The sequence below is a fragment of the Myotis yumanensis genome, unplaced genomic scaffold, assembly GCF_028538775.1.
Source record: "Myotis yumanensis isolate MYYU_CA2020_CCGP unplaced genomic scaffold, mMyoYum1.0.hap1 SCAF_12, whole genome shotgun sequence".
Taxonomy (NCBI): domain Eukaryota; kingdom Metazoa; phylum Chordata; class Mammalia; order Chiroptera; family Vespertilionidae; genus Myotis; species Myotis yumanensis.
The window spans coordinates 15228025-15255121 of record NW_027223763.1 but is presented as its reverse complement, the minus strand read 5'-3'; the positions used below and the strand labels follow the sequence as shown (position 1 = coordinate 15255121).

General features: G+C 44.6%; 2 protein-coding genes across 4 annotated transcripts in view; one reads left to right on the top strand and one right to left on the bottom strand.

The window, feature by feature from the left end:
* Positions 1 to 14834, top strand: part of STOM (stomatin) — a 33543-nt gene extending 18709 nt beyond the window's left edge. The window contains exons 2-7 of the mRNA XM_070430828.1: positions 121 to 224; positions 1172 to 1244; positions 2302 to 2384; positions 6454 to 6657; positions 7801 to 7935; positions 12890 to 14834. Of these exons, the coding sequence (XP_070286929.1) occupies positions 121 to 224; positions 1172 to 1244; positions 2302 to 2384; positions 6454 to 6657; positions 7801 to 7935; positions 12890 to 13084 (794 nt within the window). The 3' untranslated portion in view covers positions 13085 to 14834. The remainder of the gene's footprint in view (positions 1 to 120; positions 225 to 1171; positions 1245 to 2301; positions 2385 to 6453; positions 6658 to 7800; positions 7936 to 12889) is intronic.
* Positions 14835 to 18925: 4091 nt separating this feature from the next.
* Positions 18926 to 27097, bottom strand: part of GSN (gelsolin) — a 50976-nt gene continuing 42804 nt past the window's right edge. For all 3 annotated transcript variants that reach the window (XM_070430827.1, XM_070430825.1, XM_070430826.1), the window contains 8 exons: positions 25677 to 25810; positions 24690 to 24780; positions 22440 to 22610; positions 21648 to 21822; positions 20519 to 20643; positions 20180 to 20257; positions 19858 to 19918; positions 18926 to 19293 (listed from right to left, as the gene is read on the bottom strand). In XM_070430827.1, coding sequence (XP_070286928.1) covers positions 19124 to 19293; positions 19858 to 19918; positions 20180 to 20257; positions 20519 to 20643; positions 21648 to 21822; positions 22440 to 22610; positions 24690 to 24780; positions 25677 to 25810 — 1005 coding nt within the window. In that variant the 3' untranslated portion in view covers positions 18926 to 19123. The remainder of the gene's footprint in view (positions 19294 to 19857; positions 19919 to 20179; positions 20258 to 20518; positions 20644 to 21647; positions 21823 to 22439; positions 22611 to 24689; positions 24781 to 25676; positions 25811 to 27097) is intronic.

Here is a 27097-nt window from a genome sequence, read left to right as displayed (position 1 = left end):
GAAAATTCATGTAAAACATCTAGTATAATGCCAGGCATAGGTGCTCAGTGAATGAGAATGAAGATGGTGGTGATTGTGCTGGTAACAATGATAAGAGCTGTGTATTTTTTGTTTTCACAGGTAGCCCCGATACAGGCCTTGGAATTTGTGGATGGATTTTGGTGTATGTCTCATTCTTTTTAACAATTATAACTTTCCCATTATCAATATGGATGTGCATAAAGGTAAAGAATATTTCATCTACATCTGGAAAGGTGTCAACTCCTAACTACATAAACCCACTTTGTGTTTGCATGTGTGTAAGAAAGATAGAGACCATACTGGCTTATAATTCTTTTTCCTTCATCTCTCTTTTGGAAAATTCACTCTGGTCACCTATTATATTAGAATCTTAAAGGTTCTTTTCAGCCATAGTTTAGTCCGTCTTTCCCGAGAGTTTAAAATCACCATTGGAAGTTGGAGTCAGGGATATGGGGTGTTCCTATGAGAATTGCTCCAGTCAGATTGCTGAGGTTTGACTGCTGGCTCCATTGTTTTTGGTGTGACCTTTACTATGTTTCCTCACCTGTAAAATGGGAGGAAATAATAACACTCACTCCACAGAGCCATTGTGAAGATCAAATGAATTAATGTAATTAAATGTGGTTGGCACATAAGTGCTTCCCAAATGCTGCTTATTTTTTCTATAAAGTTATTAAAACTTTGATAAATGACTATAATTTACATATTTCTAAAATGATCAAAATGTGCTCCAAGAATTTTCAGGTAAGTTTATTATTATAATTTAAGAAATCAGGAGACAAACTATGAGAAGTTCGTCTTTTTTTTTTTCCTGTATCAACAATGCAGGAGGTAATATTCAATAATGTTAACAGCTGAGGAGTGAGGTTATAGATAGATTTGCTTCTCTATACTATTCTATACTTTCCAGATTTTAGACAATGAATATCTTTTGCTTTTATAATTAGTAAAAAATTAAGTAAATAAATATCATACTTAGTGGAGGTACTAAACATTGGACATATTTGTAGATATAATCTGGATTATAGAGAAGAAAACAAAATAGAGGCATGTAACCTGCTTAAAGCAGAAATATATATTTTAAAAGCTATGCATATAAATATTTGTACTCTTCATATTAAATTATTATTTATTTGTGTTTTTAATCTAGATCGTAAAAGAATATGAAAGAGCCATCATCTTTAGATTGGGTCGCATTTTACAAGGAGGAGCCAAAGGACCTGGTCAGTACTCAGATTCTAGATTCGAAGACTGACATTCTTCCTTTTATTGATGTGATTTCCCTTATAGTTTCTCTTCTCTGTTGACTTAGAAAAGAGTTCTTCATATAACAAAAGTTGTCTAACAATAGCAGAGTGCTAGACAGTCTTGCTGTAACCACCCTTTTCCTTGCTCTCCCTTCCCCTTCCCATTTGAGATAAGATTATCATGGCTAAAACTACAGCAGTGGAAGTTGGAGCATGAGAATCCCTACTAAAATAAAGGCTTTGAGTCATTGTTTTTGGCAAATTTCGATTAAGTTCCTACTGTGTTCCAAGCTCTGGGAATTCATGGGAGACTATAACACAGTTCCTGCCCTCAAGGATCTTACTGTCTAGTGGTGGGATACCAAGGGGACAGATAGTTACAGTCCCTTGTGATAAGTATTATGATCCAGGTAGTTGTGGAAACCCAGAGAGGAGTGACTGGCCCAAACTAGTAGGATGAGACAAGGCTTCCTGGAGGTGACAACTTGGCTGAGTCTTGAGGCATGGAAAGGTATTAGGTGTTCCCCCCAGAAATAGCAACATGTACAAAGCCATATAGAAAAGAGTACCTCAGGTTCCAGGAACTGCAGGTCGCTCAGCCCAGCCAGAGAGAGGAGAGCATGAGGAGAGGGGAATGAATAAAGAGGTAAGGGGAGCAGGTCATGCAGAACCTTGTGTGACTCATTCAGGAGTTTGTATTTCAAAAAAGATTGCTCTGCTTGCAGCTTAGACAATGGATCGGAGGAGAGGCACTGGAAGAAATAGAAAGATGACTTGGAACCGATTGCATTGGTCTAGTGAAAACAGTGACAGTCACAGTGGAGTAAGGAAATGAAATCCATTGCCTTGGTGAGGACAGCTAGGGTTGGGAACTGAGCAAGAGGAGTAAGAATAACACTCCTAGCTTCTGGCTCATTCACTGAGATGAACTGGTGACTTATAGTCCATTAGGTTGCTGCTATTAGAATTGAAGGGTGAAGTAAACCGTTAGATGCTGGTATCTCTCCATAATCTTTATGGATCTTTGTTGCAGGTTTGTTTTTCGTCCTGCCGTGCACTGACACCTTTGTCAAAGTGGACATGAGAATTATTTCATTTGATATTCCTCCTCAAGAGGTAAGGTGGTCTTTTGCTATGAGTAACTGAAATACCATGTGTGAAAGGGCTTGACAGTAAGAGGCAGCAGGTGTAGTGGTTAGAGCATAGTTTTAGAGCCTGTCTGCCTTTGACCTTTTCTAGCTGTGTGACCTTGAGAAGGTTTTTAATTTCTCTGTACCTCAGTTTCCTAATCTATAAAATAGAGATTATAATAACAGGACCTATTTTTTTAATATACTTTATTGACTTTTTACAGAGAGGAAGGGAGAAAGATAGAGAGTTAGAAACATTGATGAGAGAGAAACATCGATCAGCTGCCTCCTGCACATCTCCTTCTGGGGATGTGCCCGCAACCCAGGTACATGCCCTTGACTGGAATCAAACGTGGGACCCTTCAATCCGCAGGCCAATGCTCCATCCACTGAGCCAAACCGGTTTCGGCAACAGGACCTATTTTATAGGGTTTGTGTGACAACTAAATGAGTTACATGTAAAGCACTTCGAATAGTGGCTGACAGTTAAGTACTATATAAGTGCTTATTACTTATAAAACACAGTGTAATGTGAATGTAAGTATAATGTTAACATCATCATTGTCATTTTTACTACCACATTTCTCCTCTCTGGGTTTTCTGACAGAAAATCCTGTTTAGTATAATATTCTTCTTCCTCAAGTTCTTGATTTTATTCTAGATAAATTGATTAAAAGCCAAAGAATTAGAAACTGCTCATTTGGCATTTTCAGTAAAGCCTATAATGTTTTAGATTAGTAATTATGTCATGCTTTTTCAAACTACTTCACAAATACTATCACAGCTGAAACAGCAGAATCCCTAGAAAGTATATAGTTGCTGTAAGACAAAGGAATTCCTCCAGATTACAGTGGCAGAAGCAGGACGGAAATCCAGCTCTTTGTATTCCCTGTCTGGTGCTTTATGCATAACTCCATGCCAAATGCATTCTGCATTAGCCCCCTGGTGGCCCTTTAAGGGAGAGGTGGCCATGCTGATATTTATGTCTAAGGAGGATAATAACTATTGCAGACAGAAAGCCTAACGTCATGATGAAGTGAGGCACAGAAAAATACTGTCAGTATTTCCTGGCCAAAAGCAAGGTATCCAGCAGGGTGGTGGAGCCTGGCCATGTTGCCTTCTCTTGTCACAAAATCCAGAAACCAGCTTCGGAACTTCCTTGCTGCTACAGAGCCAAGTAGTCGGTGAGGTCAGACCTTATAATCCACACACATGTTGTGACATCAGAAATCATTTTTGCCCCCAAGAACAAGATTGAGAGCATTGCTGTGTTCTCTGCATGTTTTCCCATCTTTCAGGAAAGTCTGACTCTCAGAAGGACCCCCCCTTTCAGGGTAGCTGTTTCCTCTATAAACATTGTAGGCATCTGGCAGGCTCGCCCTCTGCTTTCCTGCCAGCTGCTGAACGCAGAGCGGATCGGAACTTGGCAGGCAGGCCTTTTTCCGATCCCCTGTGAACTTACTGTGAGGGAGGTAAACACGCTGCTATGGTAAACAGTAGGCAGAGAGGCTGCAGCGTTAGAAAGCTCCCACGGTGGCAAAGTCACTGTCAAGAATTTGTTTAGGAATGATACACATTTTCCCATCACATCATGGGAAAGAATTAACTTTCACAGAAGATGGTAATGTACATACCATTTGTAAATACATTTATTTATAAATCTCCCATTTCTCTTTCAAGTTAGAAGTATATTTAGATTCCTAAAAAAAGGATTACTGCTTTGATCTGGCAGGACTAAACAGCTATGTAATATAATTGTCATTACTATTTTCTATTTCCACAGCTCTTAACACTTTCAAGAGGGCTTCCTTCACAAACATGTTCTTATTTGATCTTCAAAGAAATTTATGTAGAATTGGGCAGTATTATTACCTCCATCTCACAAATGAGGAATCTGTAAATCAAACAGTTTTAAATATATATATTTTTTACTGATTTCAGAGAGGAAGGGAGAAGGAAAGATAGATAGAAACATCAATGATGAGAGAGAATCATTGATCGGCTGCCTCCTGCAGGCCCCCCACTGGAGATCGAGCCCGCATGTGCCCTGACCAGGAATTGAACCGTGACCTCCTGGTTCATAGGTCGGCGCTCAACCACTGAGCCAAGCTGGCTGGGGGCTGTGAGTCAAACCATTTAAAAGCTAGAGATCACCAAGAGGTACAGGCAGAGTTGAAACTCCAGGTCTCCTAACTCTTACTCCCGTGCTCCTCATTAATCACTGTATTCCTAAGAACATGTTTCAATTTAATCATCCCTTGTTTATTGACGACTTGCTAGGTATCAAGCATTCTGCTGGTGATCGAGATACAGAGACAAACTTCCCTCAAGCAATTCATAGTCTAATAGAGAAATAGTATCACTGCAGTGAGATGCAAAAGGAAGGGCATACTCTGCCAAGTGGGTCAGGGAAGTTTCACAGAGAAAAGGACATGGAGCCGTGTCTTGAATGATGAGTAAGAATGTGCCAGTCTGATGTGATGAGGGGGAGAGGACAGGACATCCAGGCAGAGGGGACATCTGCACAAAGGCCAGGGGGCATGGAACATGCTGCACCTCGTCTAGTATAGTGTGGGCAGGAGGGAGTGGGATAGAGTGAGGCCAGAGAGCCAAATGCCAAAGGGCCAGGCATCAACTTGTATACCAAACTTGGACTTGTATACCAAACTAAGGACTTTGCCCTGTAGGGGGTAGGAAACATTGGCACGTTGTGTCCAATGAAGCATATTTATGTGGCATGCTGTAAAGATATTTTTACCCTGACTCACCCTGTAAAAACATTCCCCATTCACATTTTGTTCTAGTAATGCTGTGCTACTTATAGTCCTAGTAATACTTACAAACCTAGGCTGTCCCATATACATTATGTTCTCTGCCTTGAATACTCTTTCACTCTACCCTCCACCCTCTGAAAACTTTTATTCCTTCTTTCAAGACTGAGTTCAAGTACCATTCCTGCCACCCGCAACTGCTCATTTTTTGTTCCTTAAAGTCTCCCTTGGTTCCTCAGCCTCTTTGAAAGTAGGAACCAAGGTTTTTCCTACCCTGGTTCATACAACATTGCCTGCTACTAAGTGGTGTCTCATTTGTTGAATGATTGAGTCAAGTAATGGAATTACTGAATAACTGAATGTGTTTTATAAAAATTTTAAAGACTCTCTGATGCTTTACTACAGTGGTTCTCAACCTGTGGGTCGCGACCCCTTTGGCGGTCGAACGACTCTTTCACAGGGGTTGCCTAAGACTATCCTGCATATAAGATATTTACATTATGATTCATAACAGTAGCAACATTACAGCTATGAAGTAGCAACGAAAGTAATTTTATGGTTGGGTCACAGCATGAGGAACTGTATTTAAAGGGCCAGAAGGTTGAGAACCACTGCTTTACTATTTAGGCCGTCTGATCTGCTATAACAAAATAACATAGTCTGGGTGGCTTATAAACTTATTTCTCACAGTTCTGGAGGCTAGGAAGTCCAAGATCAAGGCATCAGCATATTCAGTGTCCAATGAGGGCCTGCTTCCTGGATCATAGATGACTGTCTTTTCCTGTGTCCTCATGTGGCAAAAGGGGTGAGGGAGCTCGCCAGGGTTTCTTTTATAAGGGTACTAATCCCACTCAAAAGGGCTCTACCTTCATGACCTAATCACCCCCATAACCAAATACCAACACATTGGGGATTAGGTTTCAAATGAATTTTGAGGGAACACAAACATTCAGTCGATAGAACTTTCTAAAGAAATCAACTAGCCCTAACTGGTTTGGCTCAGTGGATAGAGCGTTGGCCTGCGGGCTCAAGGGCATGTACCTTGGTTGCCGTCACATCCCCAGTAGGGAGTGTGCAGGAGGCAGCTGATCGATGTTTCTCTCTCATCGATGTTTCTAACTCTATCCCCTTCCCTTTCTCTCTGTAAAAAGTCAATAAAATGTTTTTTAAAAAAAGAAAGAAATCAGCTAGCATTATAAGAAGTTATATAGAACAGCATTCCTTGCAGTTACATTAAAGGAAGAGCTGGCTGACAGATGTAACATTGCTTCCTTTACATTGTAGATCCTCACCAAGGATTCCGTGACAGTTAGTGTGGATGGTGTGGTCTATTACCGCGTTCAGAATGCAATCCTGGCTGTGGCAAATATCACCAACGCCGACTCGGCAACCCGTCTGTTGGCACAGACTACTCTGAGGAATGTCCTGGGCACCAAGAACCTTGCTCAGATCCTCTCTGACAGAGAGGAAATTGCACACAACATGCAGGTGAGGAGTGCGCCAATGCTGTACCTCACGAGAAATTGAAAATGGAAGCAAAGGCTCAATGGTTGAGAACTCACCAATTCAAGTTGGGGAACCACTAGCCTTTTCTCCTCGTAGAAAGGTTTTCCCAAACTTGGTGGAAGGGGATGTTTTTCGCACAAATAGTTCATGGGTGGTAACACTCAGATGCATGCATTATTTTTTTCCCTCCAGTGTGTATTTTTTTCCAGAATTAGTATTCTTTAGCATAATAGTTCAGAGGCCATTTTGCATAGCACGAGTGCTGTTAAAGCTGTATTCTCTGTGTGAGTCCCATGACTTCCTTGGCAAGTCTTATGCTTTCCCATGTTGCATGAGTAATAGATGATGAATTAAACCTGACCTGTTCAAAAGCACTATAAATTTGAACTCTTATTATTTGTTTAGACTTCATTGTGTGTAAAACTATGATCTGATTTGATACCCACAATACCTATAGGAAATAGATACTATCATTTCATTCCTACCATTGTGAAGGGAGAAAGTCGAAGCACAAAGTAACATGGTGTGCACAGAGTCACATTAGCTTGGGAGTAATACTGTGCTGCTATAGTTTTAGTAATACTTATACTGGAAGTGATACTAGTTCTAAGAAGGAAAGTTTTATTGGAATACAGCCACACCCATTGGTTGATGTATTACCCATGGCTGCTTTTGACCTACAATGGTAGGGTTAAATAGCTGTGGCAGAGGATCTGAGAATCAATAATTACTATCTGTTGTTTTTTTTTTAATATATTTCACTGATTTTCTACAGAGAGGAAGGGAGAGAGATAGAGAGTTAGAAACATTGATGAGAGAGAAACATCGATCAGCTGCCTTCTGCACATCTCCTACTGGGGATGTGCCCGCAACCCAGGTACATGCCCTTGACCGGAATCGAACCTGGGACCTTTCAGTCCGCAGGCTGACGCTCTATCCACTGAGCCAAACCGGTTTCGGCTATCTGGTCTTTTTAGAGAAAGTTTGTCTGCATTAGCTTATTAGTAACAGAATCAGGGTCAGCTCCTTAGTGAGCAGCACCTTATCTGCTCCCAGTCCCAATGCATACCTTGGGCCTCTGGACTGGGGCTGAACACTTTAGTTTGCCTTCTCTCTTCCCATCAGAGTACCCTGGACGAAGCCACTGATGACTGGGGAATCAAGGTGGAGCGTGTGGAAATTAAGGACGTGAAACTCCCTGTGCAGCTCCAGAGGGCTATGGCTGCCGAAGCGGAAGCATCCCGGGAGGCCCGGGCCAAGGTCATTTTTTTTTTTTTAGTTTGTTTTTCCTATTGAATTTTCTTTAATTACAAAAAGCAAAACATGTTTGTTATAAAAATTAGAAATAATCCTGAATATTTCGTAAAGATAAAAGCCCTCCCTGTCGCTTTAAATGGTATCTCTGCAGAGGTGACCGCTCTTAACAATTTAGTGTATTCACTTCCCGGGTATTATTTGGGGTTTATTTGGGTTTTATCTGACAGGTTGTTAGACTGTTGGCTTGTTTGTTTTACAGAAGTAGGTCACACTATGTATATTGTTCTGCACCTTGCTCTTTTTGCTTCACATCACGTGGACATAGCAGTACACACAGTTACCTCATTATTTTATTGACCATTTTCTGTACTTTAGTCTCCCAATTGCCTATAAAGGACAGATTACAGTTCTGACTTCAGAGCAAATGGGCAACCTCATCGGTTTGCTTACGTCTTCTTTCATTCTCTCTTTTCTCTGTATCTTCTTTCTTCTTCCTGTTTCCTCTTCCTCTCTCCTTGTTTATTTTTCACTTTTCTTTCTTTGGTGTCTGCTCTTTCCCCTCTTTCTTTTCATCATCATCCCTGCCTATGTCTGAACCCTGCATCGATGCATGACCCTCTGAGAGGTGCTGAAGGCAATACTTGCTGACTTAAGCTAAAGAAGAGGATCATTGAGAGGATAATGCATAAGGACCCAGGGATATCTCACCAAACCCAAGGGTAGGAAATAGAATTGAGCCTCATCAACATTGGAGCCAGGGAACTAAAAGGAGTCAAGACTGAAGGGAGTGAGTCATTTCATTTCCTGAGCCGAATCTCACTGCAGATGGTTTGAAGGGGAGACTGTCTGGCTCCAGTTGAACAGTGACGGAGACAGACCAGCCCTGATTCCAGATTCAAGGCAGAGAGATTATCTTTGGTCCAACTTGGGTCAAAGGGTAAAGTCAGGTGCTAATCAGGTCGCAGAGCCCCTTGCCTGTGAAGGTGTGGAGGAATAGGAGAGTTTTGGTAGGAGGTGTTACTGTGGACTTGACAGAGCTCCCAAGACACAGGAGCAGACCAATTTGTCATTGTTGTTGGAAAAATAGCAGTAGCTGGTATAACTGGCTAACCACAGAATCCTGCCGTTCTCTTAGAATGCCCTTTAAGCCACAAATGGGTCACTGTAATTCCTTAGCCAGCCCCAAATAGAATAGTAGCTCATTTGACACACTATATCCAGAATTTTCCACTAACCAGACATTTTATGTTTTTCTAATGTGGTCATTGATGCTTGTGATGCTAACCTGAGGACACTACAGAACTCCCAAGTGCTTCCTCTCAAACTCATCACATAAGACTAAATTATATTTGTGATAATGTTACATATGCCCTACTAGAATCTACTTATTTTGAAAATTAGGAATCACCTATACCTGGAATATGTCATTAACCAAAAGCCTCATTTTCAACTCATCAAAATTTGTCATACAGAGACTACATAGACTATCAGCCCAAAGGGCCCTTAGAGATGATCTTCTGAAGGTGACAAATACCTGGCCCAGAAGCTGCTGCTCTGCCCTCCTATTCCCATGCCAGTAATTAACCACAGCACTGTTTTCCACTGAGCTTAGACCTGACCTTCTATAGCACTCTAGGCAACAATCCTCAACTGCTTGGAATTGGCTCTAAGAACCTTCAGAAATTTGTAATTGAAGTTCTGCTGGGAATATTGGAAACTACCCCAATGTCCATTGGTAGTTACATGGATAAGTATGGTTTATTGGAATGAAGGAATACTATACAACAAAGTGAATGAGCATACAAGTGCGTGCTCCTGAAAATAATGAGAAAGGAGCCAGTCACAAAAGGCAGACAGACTCTCCCACCAGTTTTACAGTATGTTGGCTGAATCTCTTTAAAGTTTTTAGATCAACTCCTAATGGCTTGAAATGCAATCTCTTTTATGCTGCATTCTTCCTTATTTCCTTTTTCACGACCCTCAGAAAAACGTGCGACGTGCTTTCAAGCTCCTATTTCCTGGCCTGGTCATCTGTTAATTGAGAGGGTGGAGTGCAAAAATACAGATCGCCTTTCTCTGCCCTTCTCCCAGCCCAGCCCGTCTGGGCTGCTGAGGGAGGCAGCAGTACCAATCCCACATACTTAAAAATACCAGATTTTAAAACGATGGTCTATAAGTATAAAGTGTTTATTGACATGGGATTACTGTGCATTTGGCAAAAGCCCCACATGCTTCTTGCTTCACTTTCTAAGATCCTATCCACACTGTATACTTGGCCTATATTTAGACAAAGCCAGTGGTATTGGATTCACATCTCTGGCAGCTCCCTCAGAGCAGCTTTTCTATTAACAAAATGTGTGTCCATCCTGGTGGGTCTGGCTTCCCTGCCAAGAGATTGTGTATTGATTGATAGTGGGAGATGAGGTATCTTTGCAGTTGGTCTATGTCCAGACAAAAAAAAGTACCTAATTGGACATCTGAGATGACATGGAAAAAAATCAGAGCCCGCTGACCGCGTGGCAGGTGTATTGTGCACTCTCTACTGTGCTTGCCGTGGAGCAGTTACAGGATTCTCTTTGAGCACATCTGGCACGTGCCCCATCTCACAGACTTAGGTAGGACATAATGGTTTGTCTTGATAGATTAAGCTCTTTATCCTCTAAAAGGTCCTTTCTCTCAGTAAGTACCATATCCTGTATCCCCTCTCTCACTGAATGGCACTATCCAGGCGGCCAAAACTTAGAAACCTGGGACTCAGCCTCTGTGCCTTCTTCCTCCCCATACACAGTCAGCCTCCAGAATACTCTCTCCCTCCTGAATAGCCCCCCATCCGTCTCCTCCTCTGTCCCCAACACCAGTGAATTGCACCAACCATCCTGAAGCACTTCCACTAACAGCTTTCAGTCTCTTCCCATCGATCCTCGGACATCTGTCGGTGTGTTCTCAAACCTGCATCTGATGAGGTTATCTACGTAAAACCTTCCAGTGGCTTCCCATTGCCTGTAGAATGAAGACCAACGCCCTGGCCTCCACCGGCCTCCAGACCCTGCCCGTTCCCCCCTACCTTTCCCCTCTTCCTCATGCACTATTCAGCACTCAGAGTTTTTTTGGAATACACCAGCTTTTGCAAACCTCATCTTAATCCAAACAACAATGCTTTCATTCTATAATGTTGAACTTCTATCACCTCACCACCTCACCCTCTGCACAAAGTGCTTTCCTGGTGGTGCAGCACTGGGCCTCATACAGATCTCTGTCAGCATTTGCCGCGCTGCAGTGAAGTGACCTATTTCCATGGCTGTCTTCCCTACTTGTCCAAGAGCTGAGGGAGGCAAGGAAGTTCATGCTTTGTCCCTAGCCCCTACATGGGGCTTGACACCTAGGAGGCCCCTAAAAATTACTAGAGAAGAGAATGAAATTTCACTGCTCATAAGACCATGGCTTTCTGCTCTGATATTCACAGGAACATTACAAACCATTAATATTTTTAGATCCATGAGAACAACCTAGTGAAACTGTACTTTTAATATTGGTGATTATGGTATATTTATACCTCTTCTCTTAGGATTATGGATTAAAGCTAACTGCCAGGGCTGATTTGGCTTTTGAATCTTTTATGAATAGATCCAAAAATCAAGTCCTAACTTGTCACTTGCCATTCCTATAGAATAGCTTCTGTTCATACATCAACACTTAATATATCTTCTCTGTCTTCCTTCTATAAAGTAGGTGCTATTCTATTTTAAGAATAAGAAACAGGCTCAGAATGTTAAATAACCTGAGGACATTCAGCTAGTAAGGGGAAGGTCTGGGATGTGAATTCAAGTTCACCTAAGTCCAAAGGCCCTACTCTCCCCACTACTTCAGAATCTTAAACATTTTTTCCCATGTAACCCTAAAAGAATTTAGGAAAACGGTTGTTTCATCACACATTTTAAATAGAATATAAAATTTCTTATTTTAAATTTATATACTGTCAAGTGTGTAATTCCTGGCATGTTTTAAATATTGATATTTTAAAATAACCTGCTAACATCATTTTAAAAAATGTATACAGTGAAATTTAAATAACATAATGACTTCATCATCTATTTAAAAATATGTGAATAAGCTCTTTTTTAACAACCAGGAATTTTTCATGGTTCATTTTTCTCCTTGAACTTACATTTCCATTTCACCGCTACCACGAATTCTTTTCCTAATATAATCTATTTATTCATGAATTATTTTATTGCCCTACTGCAACACATTTAGTCTATAAGTTAAAATTATTTTATTTCCTCTGATTACAAACTATAAATGTTTCAGAATTTCTCCTAAATACATAAGTTTTTACTAGAAATGCTTCTCTTAATGAGATGAATGAGAAATGAATTCATGTAGATGGCTGTTACTTATTGCTAGAATGAGATAAGACTCAGCACCAATTTTATTACTTTTCATTTTTATAGGTATAAAGACTAAGAAAACTTGTTTAAATAAATAAATAGATGAAAGTGGAAGGTTTAATGTCATGCAATTCTTGGCATTGCCTCTGAATTTATGTGCTAAAAAATAATAAAGTGATCTTTCACACAAGAAAATATTTTTAATGATCTAGCATTTTTCAGTTCGATAAGGTCTTCTTTCCTTTCTTTGAAATCCAAAAATTGGAAATCTCTCTGACTTGCAGATATATTTGTATGCAGTCATAAGAGTCATTCACTTTCTCAACCCATACACAGTATTTTGAATTGTCTCTTTGTTTGGTACCCTGGAAAATGGGAGAAAGGCAATAGTAAAAAAGGATGTCTTGACCTCAGGCACATGCTCAGTTGTAGGAAAAAGAACATGGAAACTAGTAACTGGAAGTGGATTTCTTTAAAACTATTCTGGCCTACGCCCTGGAAAGTTTTGTGATTGCTGCTTGGCACCTGCTGTTTTCTCCAGTTTGATCCTTCCTTCTGCTGTTCCACAGGTCATTGCAGCCGAGGGAGAAATGAACGCATCCAGGGCTCTGAAAGAAGCCTCCATAGTCATCAGTGAATCTCCTGCGGCCCTTCAGCTCCGGTACCTTCAGACACTAACCACCATTGCTGCTGAGAAAAACTCCACCATTGTCTTCCCTCTGCCCATAGATATGTTGCAAGGCATGATGAGGGGAAAGCAGTGAGGCCTAGAGGCCAACACAGAGATGAGCTCTTCCCTTCGAGGATGGTGTGGGGGACCAAATTAGCCTTTAATCCCTAAGGAGAGGGCAGGGTGGGAACCTTGACTATTCTCTCTCCCTTTCCTTTTCCATATATTGAGAGTGATGTTCTTAGAATGTACAGGGATCCTAGCAACAGGTAAAGATTGTCAGCTTGTAAATACTGTGTGTGAGAGAGATTTATATAAGATAATCCCTTACTCTTTAAATATTGAACTCCACATTTTTAGATCATTATGTACTAGGTTAACGCCCTCTTTTTTTGGCTTTCATGGAATTATTCTACACCCTCTATCAGGAGCCGGGCCAAAGGAAACCACCACCTGACACCCTTGGCTGGACAAATGCTTTCAAAAGACAGTGACCTTAAGCTACAACCAGCTTCTCTGGGCCACATGTGCCTTACTTCCGGGGAATCTTACTTCAGGCAATTTTGTAACATCCGTTTACTTTCTAAATCCAAACCATGTTTCAAAATAATCCTCACTTGAGACTAGGCATTCTCTTGCCAATACCTGTCAGCTCTGGAGGAAGGTCAAGATCAATGAAAATGATTACCCTAACCTTTGAAAGACTTTTAAATCCACTATAATAGAGGTCCTTTGAAATAATGTGGCCCTTCAAATTAGCTAAATACCTGTCACACAAGTGCTTTTTCTCACTTTTGCCTATTTTCATATATCAGATCCTAAATAGTTTTGATTTTTTAAATAAAAATTTGAGTTCTACTAATAGTTGTCTTTATAGTCAATTGAATAGCCTAAGAACTAATACTTTTTTTTAAAAAAAAATCTTCAGAAAACCACTGTATTTTACTCTCTGCATGCTATTAATTATTGCATTCTGGAAAATATCTCAGTTATCTATCTCATTCATTAAATGTGTAAGGAATTCACAATATATTGGGCACGTCATGTCCAATAAGCTTGGGAAAACCCTGTCAAACTGAGGATATCTATATAGATGCCTATCTTTTTCATTTGCCTACTTGTTCTTTTTCTATCATGTATGTTGATGCTGAAAAAGGAAGTGGTTGGCCCTTTTGAACCGCAGTTGCTTAATCTGTGATATTAGGAGGCACCTTTTATTTCACAAGCACCTGTGACTGAGCAACCTTGCATTCTTCTTACTGGTCTAGAATTCTCGCTGGTGACATTTGTGTCACCTCTTCTTTGGGGCTGAGTTCACCTAGAGAAGTTTAAGAAGTGGCTTCCTTACCCAGAGCCACTCTTCATATCTGTCCTTATCCAGATCACTGTCAATCCTAGCTTGTGAGGGTCCCCTCGCCTACACTCCATTTCCAAGTTTACTTTAGAAAACCTTGAACCACCATGTATCCTAATTCCCGCCTTAATTTATGAGATATACATGATTGAACTCAAGTGGCATTTGTAATTTGAAAATAATGATTTTATCTTTGTGTCATGGCTCACCCTTGACCACTGAGGACCAGAAAACAACCTGCTGAAAATCTCTTCCCAGACTTAGAGTAACAATGCTTTTCTGTTCCTTGAGTTTCCCTATCTCCAGATACCAAGCAGTCTCTGCTTTTCTGCCTTGTGGCTTCAAAGCCCAGAATCTGAAATGAAGTCACCTGGGAGGGAGGAGGTCTAGGATGAGAGTGTATTCCAAGCAGTCTCCCCTCCCAATGCTGTATGTAATAAAGAGTGAGCTTGTCCCAACTTTCTTTGGGTGCGAGCTGTTTCTTCCTGCATTTAGTGTGTGTGGTTTTCATTTTTCAGAAGTGGCACAGCAGATCCTCCCGTCCTGGGCTGCCTGTCTTGGCTTTATTACGTGCTCTTCCAGGGCAGGAAGAAGAGGAGAGGCTACCGTAGTCCGTCTACCATCTCTCCCTCTGTTGCACCTGCCCACACATTTCCCCCGGGAATTTGAGATCCAGGCATCCCCTGAATCCTTGGCTGCTTTCATTTCCCTTTGCCTTAATCCAAACAGGATAGAACTCACTTCTTGCCATCACCCAGCTAATCACACAGGCATACTGTCTACTTTAAAAAGAGACAAATAAATGATATGAGATCAATCATTTGGGTGTTACCTGCAACATTCAACCTTTGAAGAACTGTCTTGACTTAGTGGCTTCTATTTGTGGATCACCAGGTACCCAGCTCTGTGCTCAAATACTTGTACATACATTCTATCATTTTATCCCCAAAACAGCTTGATGAAGATACTTTATTGTCCCCATTTTACAGATAAGGATACTGGGGCTCAAAGGTTAAAACTTACCCAAAGTCACATGGTTGGTAAGGAGCAGAGATGGGATCAAACATGGAACTGTCTAATGCCAAAGACTCAGGATGTCTAAATGCATTTCCATGGGACAGTGCCTGCCTCCACCACCCCCATATACACCAGACCAGCAGCGGTCATTTAATATACAGAAAACACCTTCACAAGACTGACAGTTCATTTGATTAGTGAAACTTTGCACTCCAACCCAAACAGGCCTTAAATTTGAACTTTCATTTTGGGCCATCAGAGCTAGGCCAAAGTTCAGTCCAGGTGAGGGTAGTAGATTGGGGGTTTGTAACCATAACATGTTACAACACCAGGCTGAGCTGGAGGATACCTGGGTTCCATGGACCTTTAAGCTTACATGGCCCTTTAAACTACATTATTTCTGTGATCTTCACAACACCAGGTCTTCCCAAGGTTGCTCTGCTAGTAAATAGTGAACCAGTGGTTTTCAAACTTTTTAGCAGAAACTCCATCCTCCTTTTTTCCAAAGGAAACTGTACACTGATAAAAGATTTGAAGTGTCTTATCAGGATAAATTCTTAAATTCACATTTATAACATTTACTTAATGTCAATCAATGAGGCTGTTTTAAAAGCAAAAATAGTAATTGAAGTTATAAAAGGAAATTAGAGCCTTAAATCAGGCTCTACATTCCCTTAGTTCCTCCATTTTGTTTCAAGGGCCCTGTGCTATTTATTATCACTTTAAAAATGGAATTTGAATCAAATAGTCATAAAATCACTGAAGCATCTCATAGACTTCTACAGAGCCTAGTTTAAAACCTTTGTTCTTCAGTGCTTTCCCACTACATCAGGGAACTTGTAATGTGACCTCACCTGTTAAAATAAGAAACTGGAATCTTACCTGTTTGGGTCTCAGATCTTTTGAGAATGTGTTGGAAGCTATAGAGCACAAATTTGCATACAACTTCAAATTTCATACAAATTTGTCTGATCCCATCACTCTGCCTGTCAGAAGATTTAAGAACCCCTGAACTGGATAATCTCTAAATTTCGGCAGCTCTGAGCTCAGATTAGGCTAGGATTTGCCAAAATGATTCACATGTGCTAATAGGATAAAGCCCTTTTCAATCTGCCCTATAGCCAAAAGAGTTTGTTAAGAAAGGAAATTCAAACCACTAAGAAAACTGAGATTTTAGGAAACTCGAGAAAGTTAGTCACCACAATGGAGGCTAGGAATCTTCCCTTCAAAATTAAGGGGTTTTGGGGGGGGCGGGGGGGGGGGAAACAGGCTGGAAATTAAGCCCTCTTAAAATTACTAGATGTCCCAGGACTGAGGGAACCATTACTATTAGTAATTATTTTCAGCATCTGGACCCAAAAAGTCTCCAACAAAGTAACTGTCCACCTATCATCTCGTTATCCCCTTTCTCCATCCTAGGCTTAACAACTCTGAATCAAAAAGATATTTGTACACCAATGATCACAGCATCATTATTCAAATAGTCAAAAGTGGAAAGGACCCGTATGCCCAGCGATGAAAAAATAAAATGTGGTGTACCCTGCTGTCGGAAATGAGGGTGTTCCTATCAAGCAAGAGTATCCTCCGCTTTACAAAAGTGCAGTTGCACCACTTTGCTTTTGTGAAAGACCTACTTTAGTACCTGGTTTTGCTAACCAAAGGAAATCTGAAGATTTTTTACATAAAAGCTGTTACCGTACTAATTCTGATCTCACGCAAAAGGGAGGAGGCCTAACAGGATCTTTTGGAAAGAGGGGCCTACCCATATACATTTAATGGCATATTAGTCACAAAAAGAAATGGCATTTTTACATATGCTACAAAATGTATGAATCAGTGAAATAAGCCAGACACACAGGACAAATATTGGATGATTACATTTATATGAGGCACCTAGAATGGTAAATTCATAGAGACATAAAGAATAAAGATTAAACAGGCTAGGGCAGTGGTCGGCAAACTGCAGCTCATGAGCCACATGTGGCTCTTTGGCCCCTTGAGTGTGGCTCTTCCACAAAATACCACGTGTGGGTGTGCATGTACAGTACGATTGAAACTTTGTGGTCCATGCGCAGAAGTCGGTATTTTGTGGAAGAGCCACACTCAAGGGGCCAAAGAGCCACATGTGGTCCATGAGCTGCAGTTTGCCAACCACTGGGCTAGGGGAACAGGGTGGGGAATGGGAGAATAAGAAATTCCTGTTTAATGGACACAGATTTTATGTTGGGGATTATGACAAACTAGAGGCCTGGTGCACAAATTCATGCACATTGAAAGGAAATTAATTAGAAGATGGCCAGTGGGGCGGGACTGGGAGAGACAGATGGGCCAGACACGCACTGGAGCCAACCTCCCGTGGTCCCTTCCTGGCCGGCTGCACCTGGGATGGCGCTGTGGCTCAAAAGGCTTCTGTGGAGTGAGTGGGGTCCCTCTGGCCGGTGGGGCCCCTCAGCCTGGCCTGCAGGGATTGGGCCGAACCGGCTCTCTGACATCCCCTGAGGGGTCCTGGAGTGAGAAGGCACTCTGCAAAGTTGCTGTAGTACAGGGTGTGGAACACAAATGCAAATGTGCAGTAAACCAGAATCGGGGCCGACAGTGCCCCAGCAACAACATAACCCATGGCCAAAGGTGGAATTGCGTGGCCCCGCGAGGAATCGGGCTCCCTCCTCTCTGGTTCCGGGGTTTGTCACCCAAGAACCGCCACTGCCAAGTCACTGCAGCTCAGCAGCTCCTGCTTTGAGCACTGCCCCTGGCAGTCAGTGCACGTCATAGTGACTGGTCAGACGATAGGAGAGACACTTAGCATATTAGCCTTTTATATATATAGATGTCTGGGGATGGCTACACAACATTGTATTTAATGCCACTGAATTGTACACTTACAAGTGGTCACAATGATATATATTATGTTATGTATAATTTACCACACAAAAAATAACAACAAAAAAGGGACTGTACCATTAAAAACATTTTTTTGGACTTTGGCTCAAGGGTTCCCCAGAAGCTTTGCCAAACCTTCCTGGACTGCCCAGCATGTACGATGCTTCCACCCAAGCTTCTCTCCCTCTCCTTCACTTGGGATGGACTTGCATCTGGGTCTGCTGACTCTCAGGCCTTCCCCAGTTCCCTCCACTTCCCTCACACGGCAGTTCCCCTACACAGCCTGTGCACATTTCATTTCACCTTGGCACCTGCTTCTTTTTTTTTTTTTTTTTAAATATTTTATTGCTTTTTTATACAGAGAAGAAGGGAGAGAGATAGAGAGTTAGAAACATCGATAAGAGAGAAACATCGATCAGCTGCCTCCTGCACACCCCCTACTGGGGATGTGCCCACAACCCAGGTACATGCCCTTGACCAGAATCGAACCTGGGACCTTTCAGTCCACAGGCCGACGCTCTATCCACTGAGCCAAACCGGTTTCGGCGGCACCTGCTTCTTGAAGGACCAGGATTAACACGCAGAGTGAATGCAGCTGCTGCACTTGTACCCAGGCACCTGTGAGGCCCCTCCCTGGGCATCCTCAGAGTAATTACCAGGACACACTGAGCCACAGCAGGCTAATGCACTTCAGAAAAGCTTTTATTGAATTCAATTCCCAAAAGCACTGATTCTTGAGACAATTTTGATAGGACCCTAAATGTTTGCAGGGCTGTTTTTGGCTACTGTAAAAAAACACACGCACATCAGGGTGGCCCTACTATGAGGGATGGACAGTTCTAGAAGGCACTGACCAGTGACAGGGGTGGGGCCTGCCCTTCCTCAGGCAGCCAGGTCTGCAAGGGCCCTGTCCAAGGGGTCCATAGACCAGTAGTCGTCATCCCAGCCGAGGAACCAGCCCACGAAGGAGGGGGGCTCAAAGCCTTGCTTGACCATGGTGATGGGGGTCCGCCTGTCACGATTCGCTGGGTCCGTCTCGATATACCGCTTAGCTGCATACACACATGCAGGAGAAGGAAACCAGAAATCCTCAGTGCCTCCCTCACCAGGGAGAGGGTTCAGAGCAGGAGTTCCCTTGGCTTAGATGGTTTTCGGTCCTACTGTCCCTAATGCCCAATCTCTGCACTGGACACCACTGTCCCTTAAATGCAATGATACTCAGAGGACTCTCCCACCACCCGCCCAGGAACCCAGAAGGGTTACAGCTTAACCTCCTGCCTCATTTTTCTCTTGCTGTCCCCTAATGGGAGATGTTAAAGAACCAGCTCTGGGAGTCCCAGCTCCCAAATCAGGTCCATTCTGCTTTCCATCACAGAAACCCCAGTAAGATCAGTCCTTGGGCATTCTGGGAACTCGAGCAGCTGCTCTCTGCTCCTAGCATGACCTGAGGCTTTCTGAAGGCGCTGAGCTGTTCTCTCTCCACCCCAGGCAGGGCTCCCGTGGGACCGACCATGGGTGAGGAAGTCCTCACCCCACTGTCATGAACTCCCAGACTCTAAGGAAGCTGCTCCCACCCCACCGTGTGAAACGACCCACAGGCAGACTTGAGTCCTCACCAGAGTTCAAGGCTTCCGTCTTCTCCTCCTCTTGAGAATCCTTTCCAACCCAGACAAAGACCTGGAGGTGAGATGTGAAATAAAAAGTGCATGAGGGTGCTGGCCAAACCCCCTGCCGGAGGAGGAGGGGAGGTTCCAGGCGCAGGTCTGGACAAGCCCTCAGCTGGCAGAGCACACAGACAACTAGGATTTGAAATGCACTTTTCCAGCAACACCTGGCACTGCCTCTTTTAAGTCCTCTGTCAACCACCTTAGAGCTGGAAGTCTAGGTCCTCCCGCTCGCTCTGGCCCTGAGAGCCTTCGCCTTCTGTCCTTCACCCACCTGGTCCCAGGTGTCCAGGAGCATGACGTCATCGGTGGCCAGGTCTTCCTGCATGAGCTCGCCAGGGACCTCTTCAATCTGGGAAGGAACGGAAGAGGTGAAACAAAGCACACAGCCAGCCCTCTTCTTTCCCTGGGAAGGCTCCTCACAGCACAGAGGAGGGAGCTGCAGAGCCGGCTCTGGCCAGCAGGGGGCTCCCTCCTCTGTGCTGTGCCAGCAGATCTGCTTCTCTTGCCTCTGCTGCCCTGGGCCCTGCTCCCTGAAACATGCCCTCAACCTCCGCCTACCACCCCCCCACCCCACCCCCCCGCCCCCCGCTCGGGGCATGAAGGCACTCACCACAAAACGTCCGATCTTGTTGGAGCAGGCAAAGAGGCGAGGAGGGTGGGCATCCATCTTCTTGTCCTTCAGCCGTGGGGACGTGCGGTAGGCGGCCTTCCCACCCAGAGCCTCCCAGAAGCTGTCTGTGAGGGGAGGCCACACAAATCGCCATCTGACACCACTGCCTCCCTGCCACTTCTCATCAGACTGGAACAAGCCCTGCCCTAGAGCAGCCACCGCTCTCAGTCCCCACCCTCCATCTTAAAATCCCAGGGGGCCCAGGAGGAAGGGGGCCTGAGAGATTCGAAGGTGATGAAACGGAGCCTGGAGCGGGCAGACTTGGCAGTAGATGCACGACAGCAGGGCAGGATGGGGACAATTATTCCCACTCAGCACATGAGCTGATTGGGGCTCAGAGAGATGCAGCAACAATCACACAGCCAGTATCGAGTGAAGCCAGGATGCACATCTTCCCAGACTCTCATCCCCACAGTCTTGCCACTATCCCTACTCTGTCCACATGTGACTTTAAATTTTAAATGCATTCAAATGAAATACAATGAGAAATTCAGTTCCTCATGCTCACTAATTCCCACCAGTGACATTTCAAGTGCTCATTAGCTACACGTGACTGGTGGCCACCAAATTGGACCTGGCAGATAAAGAGCATGTCCACTGTCTCAGAAGGTTCCACCAGACACGCTGCTCTTTCCCAGGTCTATGAAGCACCAAGCAGGAGGGAGTGGGCTTAAGAGAAGAGCAGAGAGGCTGAGGGCTGGCACAGAAAGATGCTCCTGACTTGTGTTCTGGAAACAGAGGTGCACTTTGGTGCACAGAGTCTAAAGATGAGGAGAGACCGCTGCCCCTGCTTATGGTCTTTCAAGGCTTCCTAGCAAAGGACCACCTCCTCTAGCAACCTTCCCTGACTGCCCCAGCCCACACTGAGCTCTCCCTTCTCTAACTCCTGGAGGCCTCTCTCTCACACCACAGCCCTCATTTTCATCCAACATGCTTTTACTTATCACACTTTTGGAGATAGATAGACAGAGAGAAAGGGTGAGGATATAGAGCCCCCAAAGAGAAGGAAGGTAGGGTAACCTACAGTCCACAGAGAGCAGCAGGCTCTCTGCCCCTTGGTCCTTCCTACCTGGCTCGCTGCCTTCTGCCACCAGCACAGGTTGGGCCTGCAGCACCCTCAGCAGCTCCTGGGCCCCTGTCTTCTCCGCATCGCTGGCTCCTGTACCCACCCATAGGTAGGCAGCCGAGGGAGTTTTCAGGACAAAGGCATCATTGGAATTCAGTGCACCAGCCTTAGGCATTATCTGAGAGGACAGCGTTTGATTAATAGGAAACCAGACAAAATGCCCTCAGCCCCCTTCTCACAGTCCAGCAGACACTGCAGCAGGACCACCTGAGGTGGGGACTTGGGTGAGCACAGCCCATCCCAGCTGAGGGCACAGACGTTGGACACTGAGGGGCTTAGGTGACTTCCAGGAGTCACCAACGCACTGTGACTAGCCAAGGTGATTCTAGAATTCTGGGATGCATAACGGAGGTTGAGTGCCCAGAATAAAGGAAGTGATAGTCCTATTCTCTTTTAGGCTGCTCAGACCATTCTGTAGGATTATGTTCAGGCGTGCACCTTCCACCATGAAAGGGACAGTAGCCAACTGAGAAGTAATCGGAAAGTGCCCAGATGGTAAAGCCTGAACTCCCTGCAAGTGGTGAGTTCCCTGTTATGGAAGATGTGCAAGGGGCCCTGGGCATCCTTGAACAAGGGGAAGTCTAAGACATACAATCCTGCTGCCAGGGCAAGAAGGTACCAAAAGTTGCTTCTTAACCCCTCACCCAATCCTGTACCCAGAGGTCTGCCCGTCAAGCCTTGGAGGTTTCTAGGAGGCCACAACCTTCTGGGGTCCAGGGTCTGGGTGTTAGTTACCTCAACAGCTCGGGTGGCTCCAGAGCTGCTGGCCCGGACTTGGAAGAGGCGAGTACTGGCGGGGGCCGTCTGCCCACCCTCGCGGGAGGTGCCACCCTTGTAGATGATCATGGGCTTCCCGCCAAATAGGCTCATGAGGTGGGCAGGCTCCTTGCCTTGGACCACACGGCTCTGGCAGGAAGACAAGAGAGCAAGTCAGAAAAGTGGGGGCATCAGTCCTTCTGTGTGGCACCAGCCCACCCTCCCTCCCTGGATAGCATGGCCCAGGCCAACCTCCCAAACGAGGCCATCACACTTGTGTGTGTGTGGTATGGAGCGGTATGGAGCTGACCCTACAGCACACAAAGCTGGGCAGGGCAAGGGGAGTTCTAGGAAAACTGGAGACACTGCTATGACTCAAGGTCTCCCGGGCACTGCCTCAGTCGCTCTCCCATCCCAAGAGGACCTGCCCTGCTGCCCTGACCCTGAGTCTAGGCCAAGAAGCAAGAGAGCCCATGTTTGCAAATGTTCCCTTAAATGGAAGCACAGGGATTGTTCATGGACATGCTTCCAGGACGGTGACGTCAGCTCCAGGCACAAAAGCCAGTGGTGGTGAGAAGCAAACCTTTCAGATCTGGAGACCCCTCCCACACAGTCAGTGCGCCCCAGATGCAGGCTGCAGGTATAGGCCAAGATACATCACATCTGCTCCTGCCCATGTGCCCACTCAGATCCCAGTTGTGGCCCCTTGAGCTAAATCTAGGAGGAAATCTCATGTGTGTGTTGGCAGTACTGTGCCCACTTCCCAGTATGACCCCCCACTGCTGGGTTAGAGCTCAGATCCCAGTACCGCACTGATGGTGACATTTTGGGCACATGCCTCAACCTCTCAGGTTCTTCCTTGTAAAATGAGACCAAGAATGCTACCCACAAGGCCGTTGTTGGGATCAAATGAGCTAAGACAGCCATTATCCCACTAGGTGTCTGGCACCCAGAGACCACCACTGTCACAAAGTTCAGGGCACAAACCTTGGATCTCAACCTAGAGCCCCACCCACTCCAGGTGTAGGATAGAGGAGGGAGAATTCTGTCTCCTTCCCCCTTATCTTCCCAACCTGGCTCTGCTGCCCTCCAGGGCTCCACACTGTAGCCAGATCAACCTTTTAGACCCCCAAATCACCTCACATCAGATTTATCCCTCAACAATATCCCCTTGCTCTCAGGATCAAGGTCAACATCCTCACCATGGCTTCTGGGTTCTCTGAGCATCTCTCCAGACTCCTATCATTCTAATACCCAATGTCCCCCCACTCCCCTACTTCAGGGCCTTTGCAGTAACTCTTCCCTCTGCCTGGAATGTGCTTCCCTTCACACTTTACCTGGCCAACTCTTACCCATTCGTTAGGCCCCAGCTGCAAGTCCCTTCCTCCAGAGGGTGAGGATAGGGGTCCTTCTCTAATCCAATTACATCCTAGCTGGGATCTATATCCTTACACTTAACATGCATGTATAAGGGGCCTACTATGGGCCAGGCATCGCTCTAGATCAGTGGTTCTCAACCTTCTGGCCCTTTAAATACAGTTCCTCATGTTGTAATCCAACCATAAAATTATTTTCATTGCTACTTCATAACTGTAATGTTGCTACTGTTATGAATCGTAATGTAAATATCTGATATGCAGGATGGTCTTAGGCGACCCCTGTGAAAGGGTCGTTCGACCGCCAAAGGGGTCACGACCCACAGGTTGAGAACCACTGCTCTAGATGCTTTACAAATACTAACTCTTCATCTGCACAGCACTTCTACCAGATAGGTGCTGTTATTATCCACAATTTGAGAACAAAGTATAAAGAGGCTCAGTGACTTGCCCATGGTTGCCCACAGGTGAAGACTGGATTCAGTCCTAAGCAGGCTGCCGCCAAGCCCATGCTCTAAGCTGCTCTGCCAGGCTGCTCTCCTGTTTTTCTCCTACAGCGTCTTAGGGTTTTCACTCACTGCATGTCATAGCATGTGATCTCCAGTGTGTGATTACGCACCCGGGTGTGTGCATGTCTGGTAAACGTCTTTCTATCCTCTAGACTGGAAACCCATTAGGGCAGGGGCAGGTCTGTGTGTTATGGCTACAGATGCAGTGCCAGGCACATGGGAGTCCTCCTAAATGTTTGTTGGATGGATGGATGGATGGATGGATGGATGGATGGATGGATAGATGAGTGAACAGAGAGACAAGGACCAGAATGTGACCCAGAGAGGCGCAGGACTGGGCTCACCTGGACAGGGGTACCTCCCAGCTCCTCATCCAGCTGTGCAGTCAGGATGGCAGATGCAGCGACCTCATCCTGGGTGGACTGGGCACCCTGCCTAGAAGAGGGAGGAAGTGACACTTAGTACTGTGGTTCACACAGAGACCTGAGTTTCTCCTTGGACCTGAGCCTGAGAAACCCACAAATCACCAGATTACAGACAATCAAACTGACACCAGAGAGGGCAAGGGGTTCTCTGAACAGCAACCACACAATGTTCATAATAGCAAAAGACTGGAATAATCCATGTATTCATCAGCAGGAAATCTGTTAAACTACAGCTCAGCCACACCCTGGAATATTATGCGGCTATCAAAAAGAGCAACGAAACTCGCTGACACAGATTGGTCGCCAGGAAGTAAAAGTGAGAAAAGCAAAGTGCAGGACAATATACAAAGTGTGCTATCTTTTGTGTAAAGAAGGGAGAGAACTAGGAATATAGGGTCATATTTGTTTGTGTTTGCATGAAGAATTACTGGAAGGCTATACAAAAAAACTAATAAAAGCAGTAACCCATGGAGGGGTGAAGTTGGAGAACAGGACCGGGAACAAGATTTCTAAATACACACTTTTTAATTCTGTTTTGATTTTCTGAATTACATAAATGTGTCATCTATTATTTTAAAAAATTAAAAATAATTTTTCATTAGAAAATAGGTGGAAGGATAAACACCTGTGTGCACAGTACTTAGAGTGGAATGTGGGGGAGATTTTCTGCGGGTTTGTTTCTCCCTGTTCCATCCCTACTCACCATGGAATGTTTTTATAAGAATAGCTTAAAAGTCCTTCCAAGAAATAAGACAAGTGGTGTTGCTCTTTGCATGAGAGCCATTCCCAGCAGAGTGCTGTCCCATCTTGGGCTCACATACAATTAGACATACCCTTCAGCCCCATTTGCCCCCTGCCCTCAGGGCTTCCACATTCCACCCACAGCACGTGGCCCCAGTACCTCACCAGTTATAGATGATCTGGCCCTGGCGGCCGCCGTGGCGGTAGTTGTACAGGATGATATAGCTGTCCCCACCGTAGAACTGCCCATACGAAGCGGGGTCCACGGGCACTTTGTTGGAGCCTTCAATTCTCCAGATCTGCCAGAGCAAAGCTGGACTCAACAAGGTGCGGCATCCTACCCCTCAGTTCAGCCCCACCACAGTGACTCCCCCTGGGACAAGCTTTTGATAGGTGACCCCACCTGGACTCAGAATGAAGCTAAATAATTCACCCAAATCACAGGACCACTCGGATTCAAACCCATGTGTCCTTCTCTGAATTTCTGCCCCCCAACCTTTCATACTTCCTCCTCGGAGGGATTAACACAGGCACTGGCAGCTGGCTTTTAGTGAGCATAACACAGTGAGAGCTGAGGGCACAAATCAACATACAACCCAGACCCAAACCAGCCTCCACCCCCTTAGAGGTTGTGACCTGGAACAACTTGCTTAAACTCTATGAACCTCAGTTTCCTCATCTGAAAAATGGAAAGGCTGTTGTGAGGATCAAGTGAGTTTATTCATGAAAGTCTAGCACAGAGCCTGGCACAGGGTGCTAGCTCTGCAGTGTGGCAGCTATTTTATTATTAGAATTATTACTGTTGTTATTACTAATTTTGCCATTATCGGTATCATTATTGAATTGTCTGGACGCTATAGATTGCCTCCAGAGGCAGGGCCATCACTAGGTGACCTCAGAATGATCCCTGCTGGCAGATCTCTTTTCAGAGCTCTGGTGACAGGGTTTTTCCCAGTGGCCATGAGGCCCTGCAGCGCCACCTGGTGGTACTGCACAGACTCTGGGTCCTGCAAGTCCCAGGAAACAGAAGCCCAGAATCTCTGGACCTTCAAAATTCTTGAAAGTGATGGAGTGGGATTAAATCTCATTTTAAAGGTAAAAAAAGTGAAGCTCAAAGAGGTTAAGTTACTCACCCAACATCACACAGCCAGGCTGCCAGGGCTCTTTCCACACTACCCTACCCTGAACATTTTCATTGCATCCTCTCCTCCCACTCAAGGAATGAATGAATGAATGAATGATACCAATGATACAAATGATAATAAAAATTAACCTTTTTGCTATTTCTATCATGTGGAATGGGATCCATGTTTGCTAGAAGCAGATTCTATCTCATAAACATCTCTAAACTCCAGCCCACTCTTCTCCATCTTCACTGTGACCTTCCTGGTCTTAAGGTCATCTTCTCTTTCCTCAACTACCATAACAATTTCTTCGTGGAGTCTCTACCTTCATTATCCTGCCTCTAATCCATTTTCACAGAGTTCTGAAAGCACAGAATGGAGCCTGTCACATTTCTGCTTTTATCACTAGCACCCACACGTTGCAGGGGTAAGTCCACACCCTCCCTGAGGATGTCCTCAGCA